This window comes from Myxocyprinus asiaticus, chromosome 18, assembly GCF_019703515.2.
Source record: "Myxocyprinus asiaticus isolate MX2 ecotype Aquarium Trade chromosome 18, UBuf_Myxa_2, whole genome shotgun sequence".
Taxonomy (NCBI): domain Eukaryota; kingdom Metazoa; phylum Chordata; class Actinopteri; order Cypriniformes; family Catostomidae; genus Myxocyprinus; species Myxocyprinus asiaticus.
The window spans coordinates 8,847,026-8,857,485 of NC_059361.1; the positions used below are offsets into that span (position 1 = coordinate 8,847,026).

At 38.9% G+C, this 10,460-nt stretch overlaps 2 protein-coding genes across 3 annotated transcripts in view; one reads left to right on the top strand and one right to left on the bottom strand.

The window, feature by feature from the left end:
• The window catches only part of LOC127455976 (granule associated Rac and RHOG effector protein 1-like), a 49,170-nt gene extending 43,985 nt beyond the window's left edge, over positions 1 to 5,185 (top strand). The window contains exons 13-14 of the mRNA XM_051724209.1: positions 42 to 120; positions 2,764 to 5,185. Coding sequence (XP_051580169.1) covers positions 42 to 120; positions 2,764 to 3,090 — 406 coding nt within the window. The 3' untranslated portion in view covers positions 3,091 to 5,185. The remainder of the gene's footprint in view (positions 1 to 41; positions 121 to 2,763) is intronic.
• A 445-nt stretch (positions 5,186 to 5,630) lies between these two features.
• ss18l2 (ss18, like 2) lies at positions 5,631 to 10,044 on the bottom strand. Of its 2 annotated transcripts, none has more exons than XM_051724210.1 (4): positions 9,772 to 10,043; positions 8,296 to 8,372; positions 8,137 to 8,218; positions 5,631 to 5,787 (listed from the first exon to the last, which is right to left on the bottom strand). In XM_051724210.1, the coding sequence occupies exons 1-4, from the start codon at positions 9,838 to 9,840 to the stop codon at positions 5,719 to 5,721; spliced, it is 297 nt and encodes a 98-aa protein (XP_051580170.1). In that variant the 5' UTR covers positions 9,841 to 10,043; the 3' UTR covers positions 5,631 to 5,718. The 2 variants fall into 2 exon arrangements, with proteins under 2 accessions (XP_051580170.1, XP_051580171.1); XM_051724211.1 differs by lacking the exon at positions 5,631 to 5,787 and adding an exon at positions 6,496 to 7,952 and having other exon boundaries at positions 9,772 to 10,044.
• Positions 10,045 to 10,460: the final 416 nt, after the last annotated feature.

Genomic DNA, 10,460 nt, shown 5'->3' on the forward strand with positions numbered 1-10,460 from the left:
TCTCCCAGTACTGTTGATTCTTATGTTGAGTGTGTTTTTAGGAAACACAGCTGTGGTGAACAGGAAGTGTGTACTCTGCCCTCTCCTCCACTCCACCACACCAGTGATGACAGTAACCAGGTAAAAATAAAACTTATGGCACTTCAGCTTCTTATAAACACTCACATATCCCATGATACAAGAGATGAAATTTGACAGAAAGCCCTTTCACACATAACACAGAATGTCACTTTCCCAAACCATTGTTTCTTTCTGCTGGTGCAGCATGAACTTTAGAGCGCAAGCGGACGTGTTTGCACCACTTGTGCTAGGGATGAGTCCTGATGGTTAATTAATAAGATCAACTAGTTTATCGAAATATTGGGTTGATATTTTAGTGGCAGTACTTTAATTAGTGTGCAGTGCTTTAGCTGTTAGAAAAGTTGAGTCTTTAAATTCATTCTCTTTAAAACACCACGACTACAGCCATTCACATTCAAGCAGACATCCAGTGTTAATATCACCAACAAAATTACTAACAAATATTTGACTGGGGAACAATAACCATGATGAGACAAAAAAGATGCATCATGATGATAATCAAGCGATTTAAGGCAGACTGTTGGCGAAAATGTTATATTGCAAGATATTAACAATGCACTTACAATGTTTTTGTTTGTTTTTTAATCAAAGAATTGATTCAAATAATCCAGTCATAATATGTTGGGCATTTCCCCGCTTGAGCTGAAACAGCTGAACACCACTCAACTAAAGTGTTTTATTAACAGGCTAATTAGCTCACTCCAACTCATCTTATATATGAGATTGCAGGGTTCCCGCGGATCCTTAATATCTTAAATTCTGTTTTCCAAAACGTAAGGTCATAAAAAGTCTTTAATATCTTAAATAATACAACAAAAGTCTTCATTTTTATTTAAAGAGGTCTTAAATTTGGGGGTGGAAAGACAGGAATCGTGGTATAACCTAATGTGATTATCAAACTTCAAAAGAATACAGTTTAATTAAATAAATGCATGCTCTGCGTCCTTCAGAGTGAAAACGCGGCACTGTTGTATGTTCTCCAAGCACGCAGTGGCTTGAGTGTTTTCAGCTATTGCAGAGCAGTTCACAATCATTAAGCCATATTGGAAATTTATGACAAGCTATCACTAAACATCAACTGTTGATGATGATGATGTGTTGATGAAATATGACAATGTTTACTTTTAATTGCTTATATTGTAATACGTTGTAGATTATTGTAGGAGTGCACATTTTATATCCCTTATTTGTTTGAATGAGCAGCTGGAAGCAGTGAAGCACAAACATTTCAAAATAAGAGTCCCCTGTGTATTTCAAACTTAAAGTGCCTTTAAAGTTAAAAGTTCCACACTATGAATAGTTCATCTGGAAATATGAGTAAATTTGGACTCCTGTAGCCTCTGTGTGTCCCTCCCCATCACAGGAAGAAAAGACTAAGAACATTTAATATAGGCTACCAATTTTAAAAAACAGATTAACTGGCTTTTTTTCAACACATTATCAAATCGGCACAATCCAATATCGGTCGACCTCTAATTTGTATTTGTTTATACAATTTTAATGTAATATACTGTATATGTGGAAAACATGCATATAGCCAACCCTGTTTTACTGCTAATCAGTGTTAAGGCCATGTTGAATGTGTGCCCCTGCCTGTTTAAGAGTCTGTGATAAATGATTTATTTTGAGATTATGTTGGTATGGGGATACGGTATTATTTTTTATTTGTTCAGGTCTTGAAAAAGGTCTTAAAAATTCTTAAATTTGATTTTAAAAACTCTGCAGCAACCATGTATTTGGAACACTATGGTCCTAATAAAGTGCCCGACATGGTCTTCTGCTGTTGTAGCCCATCTGCCTCAAGGTTCGACATGTTGTGCATTTTGAGATGATATTCTGCTCACTACAATTGTACAGAGCGGTTATCTGAGTTACCGTAGCATTTCTGTCAGCTCGAACCAATATGGCCATTCTCTGTTGACCTCTCTCATCAACAAGGCGTTTCCGTCCACAGAACTGCCGCTCACTGGATGTTTTTTGTTTTTGGCACCATTCTGAGTAAACTCTAGAGACTGTTGTGCGTGAAAATCCTTGTAGATGAGTAGTTGCAGAAACACTCAAACCAGCCCGTCTGGCACCAACAATCGTGCCAAGGTCTGAGATAAATAATTGTCTCCATTCTGATGGTTGATGTGAACATTAAATGAAGCTCCTGACCCGTATCTGCATGATTTTATGCATTACACTGCTGCCAAATGATTGGCCTATTACAGTTTGACGTGATTTTGCCATTTTGTGCATTGTTGTTGACTTGATTTATATTAATGACTTAAATTGCATTTTTGTAAAATTGCAAACTATGTCCTGGTGTACCTATGAGAATTGGGGCAGTTTTAAAGGCAAAGGTAGTCACACCGAATATTGATTTAGCTTTTTGTTTACTGGACTTCGTATGACATTAAGTGACAAATGAGAACTATTTATGTCATTATTTTTGAAGACGTCCTCACTATGCAACATTTTTCACAAGTGCCTAAATCTTTTGCATAGTACTGTAAATACTCTCAAATTTAAAAAATGCATCTCTAGACACCTGCATTCTGTTCTCTTCCATTGACCAGAAAATGTTAATTGCTATGGCCATGAATAACACCAAGTATTATTTATCATTGACTCTGTTTGGGGTTTCCTGCAAGTTGACATTGGTTATATATCATATATGTTGCATTCTTTGTCGTACAGGACAGCAAAACTAAAACATGGCCTCCTAAGGCCCCTTGGCAGCACTCCTCCCACTCCAACACGATGCCCAATCCCAGCTCTTCCCTCTATCAGATGACCATCCCCTCCAGCCAATGGGGCGACTCCATGCAAATGTTGCAGTCTCCGGTGTGGTCGACAGCCAATGACTGCCCTCCATCCTCCGTGATCTCCTCCGGATTCCCGTTCACACAACAACAACAGCAGCAGCAGCAGCAGCAGGTCTCCCAGCACAAGATCCTGAGCAAAGGCTTTAAAACCTTCCCACTCAAACCTGAGCATCGACCCTCGTACCTGCACCAGTACTGAGCTGGACCCGTGCTGGGAGAGGTTGTCCTATTTCTTATCCAAGGGCAGTTTTTATGTATATGAGTGTGTATGTGGGTGAAACTAGATAAACCATCTAAAGGCAACTTCTACTTTGAGTTCTGAGCCTAAACGAGGCATGATGTGGCACTGTGTTCAGTGGTCACTGGATGTTGAAAATCAAACTTTCAGACATAAGGCAGGGGGAAGGATATTTTATTATTTTTGTAAGGCTCGTACGCTGGAACACGGCCCTCATCTGGGGCTTCGTAGAAACCTAGCTGAGATTTTCACCTTTTGGTATAAAGTGTGTCGTAAAACGACACGACCCTGGTCAAGACTCCAACCTTGTAAATTAGATTTCTAATGTTTTTATAGGGAAATTTGCATTTAGAGTAGTGGTTAATAACATTTTTGTACACAGATGCGTGTCAAAATCCCCAAACAAACGTAACTGCCTTCCACGCTGTCCAAAAAAATGCATGATTCATGCTCAACGCAGCTAGTCGGACCATTTCACTGGCAGCCGGTTCAGCCCGATTTCCACTGCACGACTGAAAACATAACGCGTTCTGGAACTACTAGCCAACAGCGCAAAGCGTGTTGTACAAAATTGCCTAGTTCTTTCTAGAAGTCTTCAGTCTTGCCGTGGTGTTTCGGGTTTGCGTTTACACGTGGTGTCTCCCAATATGCATGGCCATCGTGCTCACTCATAGCGCGCTACTGCAGCCGCATTACGAAGATTCAGGGGTGTCCTTGTACTATAAACGGACACGCCCCCATAACGATACTGTGTTTAAATAGCTGTAACTGCCAAATCTCATGTCGGATGAGCCAGAATGCAGCTCTCAACTAACTGTTCCATAGCTTGTAAATGACTCAAAAAAAGAGAAAAAAGATTAACTATAAATATTTACTTTTTATGAAGAGGCTTTGAGCAGGCTCAGCAGAAATATAATAATCATAGCAGAGGTGTCATTTGAAAGAAATACACTACTTTTTCATCATCTGACAAAAAGGAAAAAAAAAAAAAAGGGATGTTAGTAAGTAAACTTTGTGCCATGTTGTTTTGAATAGCACTTGCAGATATTTTCTCTAACCAAAGTATTGTTTAGAAAGGGGAAATTGGTGCTTGAAATATAAAGAAATGCCGTTTGGGAGCTGTAGTAGTAGTAGTTATAAATATCTAAAAAAATAATAAAACTTTTGGAAAATCTGTATGGTCATAATCCTTCATGCGCTTTTGCTTTTCCGATTGGCTTTCTTCCGAAAGACACTAACACTTACAATAAAAATAACATTGTATTCCTTTCAAATACAATATATTTCTTGTACAAATATTGACAGTATTAATCTTATTTTTGTATTTTCTTAAACATTTTACCATTACTGTACAAGTTAGTGAAATATAGGCTTATTATTAAGTAAAACATTATTTTCCCAAGATGTGAAGCACATTTTTTCTTTCCTACAGAGTTAAACTATCTTCTTTCTGCATAGGTTACCAAATACACCATTATAAACACTAATAAATGGTTATGGTAGGATTGGGGTGTTTTTTTTGTTTTTGTTTTTTTTTACCCAGATTCCTTTGGTTTCTGTGGTATCGGGCTTCATCTTAAAAGCCCAGAATGTTCATTTTTTTTGTGACGTTTGCCGATGCCAATGTTGCCTGTATTTATGATATGACCATGTTTTCTGAAAACTAACATACTTACCATGTTTACAGAGAATTGTTTGCTGTATATAAATATATCTTTTTATAGTTCTATCGAAATGTAGGTTTGTTGCTTTGCCTGTGTTTTTCTCTCCCAAACTGTTGCGGCATAAAATTTTTTTTTTTTTTTTTTTTCTAAGAAAAAACATCTACAAGACCTTGGACTGTAACGCTCAACATTTCTTAGCTGTGTCAAAATGGTTTACTAGTGGCTTGAAAAAAAATTAAAGGAGTTTAAAAAAAAAAAGTTCTTATGTTGCCCTGACTGAAGACATGAGGGGCGGCTGCTTGGCTTATGTTGCTTATTGTTCACTAGAGCTGGCAACTGATTATTTCCAAGTGTACCAGCAATGCAAAAAATAAATATATAACATTACAAAAGTCTGCTTTCAAATTTTTTTGGAGGCAAAATGCCCCTGAAAGGTATCACAGTTTTTTTTTCTCAAGCTAACATTTCATTTTATGCTATTCTAGGCCTATCTAATTCTGGATTTAGTATTAGTTTGATATGAATGGCCAGCATGCTGTGTCTTTTATAGGGTGGGGGGATATGGAGGGAGAATCCGCACAAAAAAACGAAACTTTTAACACAATTTTACCACCTTTTTAAGATTACTACACTCTTTATAGCTGAAAGCTTTATCAAATTAACCAAATACACTGCCTGGCCCCCCAAAAAGTAGCATACTCTAATATTATTTTTGGCCAGGCAGTGTATATATGTATTTAATGAACAAACATGCTAATGAAAGGGGGATGTGTGGTACTTTGCAAATGATGGCAGTCTTTGTGGGCCTGGTTATATACATTAAAACATTTTAAAGAGTTTGTTTTTGCATACATTTATTACACATTTTAAATGAAAATGAAATTATGTACATAATAATGTTCCAAAGATGGGATAGAAGTGAACATTAATTTCTTCGATCCGTAACATCTGAAGGGTCTTTGCTTGCTGCCAATGTGATTTTTTCACAAGGAGTCTGTGTTTGTAAAAAAAAAATTATAAAAAAAATATGCAAGGACGTGCAACAATGCAAAAAAAACTAAAAAAAAGAAAACAGATCAGCATGTTACAGTGCCTATAGAAAGTCATCATGCCTTGTCAAAATACTTGTTACATTACACCCTGGAAATGTAAATAAATGAATCTTTTCCAGCTGTATTTACACATTATAACCTTTAACATCAAAGTGAAAATAGCATGTAAAAAATCTAAACTATTCTTAAAAATCAATTAGTACAATACCTGATTTGGATAAGTGATTAGTGCAACCAATCCCTTTTCAGATCGCATACCTGGCTAATTGGCCCCCACCTGACATCAATTGTAGTGGTTTTGGTAACTTCAAAATAAAAGCGGGTGCTCCATGAGGATTCCATTGCTAGTAGTGCATGGTAATGAATGTAAGAATTCACTATGGTTGGAAAGGTGCTTTCAAAAGGGCTAAGGGATTATATTGTGGAAAGGCACAGGTTAGGAGAAGGATACAAAAAGATTTCAAAGGCTTTAACTATCCCTCTGAGTACAGTTCAGAGCATTATTAAGAAGTGGAAAGCACATGGCACCACCAAAACCTTGCCTAGATTGGGCCATCCCTCCAAACTGGATGAGCGTGCCTGGAGGACATTGATCAGGGAAGCTATTAATAGGCCAAAGGCAACTTTGAAGGATTAACAAGCCCTAATGGATGAGAATAATCGGTCTGTGCATGTGACCACAATCTCCCAAGCTTTACACAAAGCTGGCCTGTATGGCAGGGTGGCAAGAAAGAAGCCTCTTCTGGAAAACTCTTGTTGGAGGATCCTGATGCCATGTGGCAAAAGGTTTTATGGTCAGATATGACAAAAATTGTACTTTTTGGACTGAACCAAACACCGCACACCACCCAGAACATACCATACCTACTGTGAAGCATGGTGGTGGCAACATTATGTTGTGGGGGTGTTTCTCTTCAGTGGGGACTGGGCAATTGGTCAGGATTGAAGGGAAAATGGATGCTGCCATGTACACCCGAATTCTTGAGGAAAGTCTGTGTCCCTTTGCTTGACAACTGAAGATGGGCATGTGGTTTCAGCACAACAATGACCCTAAACTCCAGCCAGGTCTCCTAAGCAACCAAATTGGCCCGGTTGCTAGGGAGGGTAGAGTCACATGTGGTAACCTCCTCGTGGTCGCTATAATGTGGTTCTCGCTCTCGGTGGGGCACGTGGCGAGTTGTGCGTGGATGCTGCGGAGAATAGCGTGAAGCCTCCACACACACTATGTCTCCACGGTAACACGCTCAACAAGCCACGTGATAAGATACATGGATTGACGGTCTCAGACGCGGAGGCAACTGAGATTTGTCCTTTGCCACCCGGATTGAGGCGAGTCACTACGCCACCACGAGGAGTGCATTGGGAATTGGGCTTTCCAAATTGGGGAGAAAAAGACAAAAAAAAAACAATGACCGTAAACACACTGCAAAAAAGCAATGCAGTGGCTTACGGATAGGAAGGTCAACATCCTTGAGTGGCTAAATCAGAGCACTGACCTAAATCCAATAGAAAACCTGTGGACAGGGGCATGTCCAGAATTTTTTGCCCGGAGTGGCAAGAGTCGAGTAAGGGGTGGCATCCAGTAAATTCGTCTGACGGGGCTGCGGGATTGTCTATGGCGGAGTTTCGTTTAACGAGGAGGAACGCTGTGTCCTGCCAGACATCAGAGTGGTGGGTGTGCCGGAACGTTGTTATGGACCATGCGCAACACGGACGGGTTAAGCCGTAGTGCAACGTCTCCAAGACGCGAGCGGGACCGACTTGGGGTGGCAAAGCTCATTTTTAGGGTGGCAGCTGCCACCCTTCTGTCCCCGCCCCTGCCTGTGGACTCACCCCGCAATTTGACTGAACTCTAACAATTCTGCAAGGGAAAATGGGCACATTTTCCCAAATCTAAGTGCGTGAAGCTAACAGAGACATATCCAAACAGACTGATGGCTGTTATTAAAGCAAAAGGTAGCTCTGTGAAGTCCAGGGTAGGATCGCTTTTCATCTTTTATAAAGTTTTGGAACTGTTGCTTTTTTTTCGTTACTTGAATGTTGTAAGGCAAAATGTGAAAATATAGCTGGATTTGTTTAATTTGGTTTAATGGGATTTGATTTCAGGCTGTAAGAGGGAAAAAAAGAGAAGTTGTTATTCCAAAGGGTTATGTTGATTTTCTATAGGCACTGTACTTTGGCCTATCACTACTGTTATTTCATATTTGTTACTAACAGCGTTACCGATAATCTTGTGAACAGAAAAACAAACTAATAAACCAGCGCTGTATTCTCTACAGCAGAAAACTCACAGTCGTATCAGGCTGGATTTCAGTGCTGGCATCAGCTATCGTTCCCAAATACACAATGTTCCGGTGCAGAATCTGTTGGTATCTGGAAAAGACAATGTATGTACTTTCATCAAAGCACTAAAGCATCTGATGAGAACAGAGACATTAAACGGCACGTACTGCACACACTCGGTGGCTCGACCCTTCTGTAGATATTCCGTGATGCATCTGACCAGCTGATCATTTTCATCAAGAAGCTGAGAAATAAATAAAAAATAATGAATTTAAATAGTCTAACTTTAGTAAACCCCAAAAGAAGTGGAAAATATGAACAATTTAAACACGATTTGAGGTAAACCAGATATACATTTCTGTAAGGAAATAGCAGTGCTTGCAAGGCAGAAAAAGTCATGTTAAAGGGGTTATAGTCTACACTTTTGCATTTAATTTTTCCTGATGACTTCTTATAATGTTCATGTCCATTAGCTTTTCATAACCATTTTCCACCCTCTCTCTGACCCTTACAATTAAACACTTTTATATGTTAATTGAACTGATCTTACAGTTCACACTGTCATTTATCAGGACGGGTCAAGAAGCCTGAGACTAATCATAGTTGCAAATATGGCGATGACAACAATATTATGTTGTGGGGATTCACCCTAGTGACTGGAATGTTTTGAATCAGTTTACCAAAACAATTTGATAATTGATATTAACCTTTGGCAACATCTTCCCGCCTGTACATGGCGTCAAGTGAGTGTCTTCTGCGTTTTGTGTAAGCTAGTCATTGAATGACTCGACCACTTTGTTAAAAAAACAGAGTTGTTCACGATTGTAAAAGTTGATATATATTTTCCCTCCATTTACTTTAATACATTCAGAATTCATCTGAACCCTTTCTGTCCTTGCTGAACGAGATTAAATTACATGTCGAACTGAACGAACGGCATTCCCGCTCTTGTTCAGTCGGTCAGCAGATCCTCGTTTACAAACTAGATATCCCAGTCAAAGTGATTTTAGGGCAAGTCAGTCCACTCGGCTGCCCTCTTGGGAACGCTACTGAGCAGCTACTTTCTATGGATAAAAGCGGCACGAAAGTACAGCTCCTAACTACTTGAACGGGGAAAGACATAAATCTACATAACGATGGGTCAAGATTATGATCAAACAATATATTTCAAATCAGCAGTCAAATATGACAACAATGGTATCGTAAATTGTGCTTCTTTAGCTCAGATCACGCTAAAATATAACGCCTTCTCTAGCTGGTTCATCTAAGCGCATGCGCGTTGCGAGTTGATTGACAGGTGATGTCTGATTCTAAAAGGTGATTGGCTCTTTAACCTGTAAGGCGGGACTTCATTTTCTACATCCGCCATAATGGGCGTACCAATATTTTATTTATTTATTGGGTATTTTAACATCGAAAAATAGCACTTTTCACCAACGCAAAAACAGCAAACCACGATTTAAATTATCCACAAAAATTAAGAATGGAGTCAGAATGTAAAGAAATAGAAATTTTAACACACGCACGGTCATAGATGTAGGTTTATGCTCCGTAAATCATTTTAATATTGTGACTGGTCAATTTCACAGTCACAGTTGATTGATCAGTAAATAATTAGTTATTTTGTATATGTTTATACTCACCCTCTGAATTGTCTCCTGGTTGATTTGCGCTTTTCCGCGCTGCCGCTTGGGAACAAAAACAACAGACATTTTACAGGCTTCAAATTTACAACACCGACTCAGTCCAGTTCGGCTTCATAGACAAACTCGTCCAAATGAGAACCCGGCTCAGAAAACCCGAACTCTCAACGATGAATTTGAGAATTTCACAATGTTGTTAATGTGCTTCTGCGCTGGTCGTCTGCACTTGTCTCCGACTGATGACGTCATGTCCTCGGTGCTGTTCAGATCTGGCGCTTTACTGCCGCCTGCAGGATGAATGTGGTATTATAGCACGGCTGTATGGCGTCAAATGTATTGCGGTCGAAGAAAAAAAAAAAAAAAAAAAAACATCAATCATACAAATAAAAACACAAATAAATATATTTAAATTATATACACACATTATGCAAATAATATAATGCAAACGAATAATGTTTTCCTCAGTTATATTACGTTACTCCATTTTTATTTTTTGCATGCTGTCACTGTTTTCCTTTGCTATCGTTTCCAAGTTTGTTTTTTTTACTTGCGCATCCAAATGTTGAAGGCAGAGTTTCATACAGAACAAGGCGGGGTTGTTGCCTATTCTAAGGTTTAAACGAAATCGTGTATAAATACAATGTAGTGTTTAGTACATATTATGTTCCCTAGGAATCAAACCTATGGAC

Excerpts from the sequence above, each read along its gene's own strand:
- ss18l2 (XM_051724210.1), bottom strand. The coding sequence starts at position 9,840 with ATGTCTGTTGTTTTTGTTCCCAAGCGGCAGCGCGGAAAAGCGCAAATC. Across the intron at positions 8,373-9,771 it reads ACCAGGAGACAATTCAGAGG|CTTCTTGATGAAAATGATCA; the intron begins GTGAGTATAAAC and ends TTTATTTCTCAG. Across the intron at positions 8,219-8,295 it reads CGAGCCACCGAGTGTGTGCA|ATACCAACAGATTCTGCACC; the intron begins GTACGTGCCGTT and ends TGTCTTTTCCAG.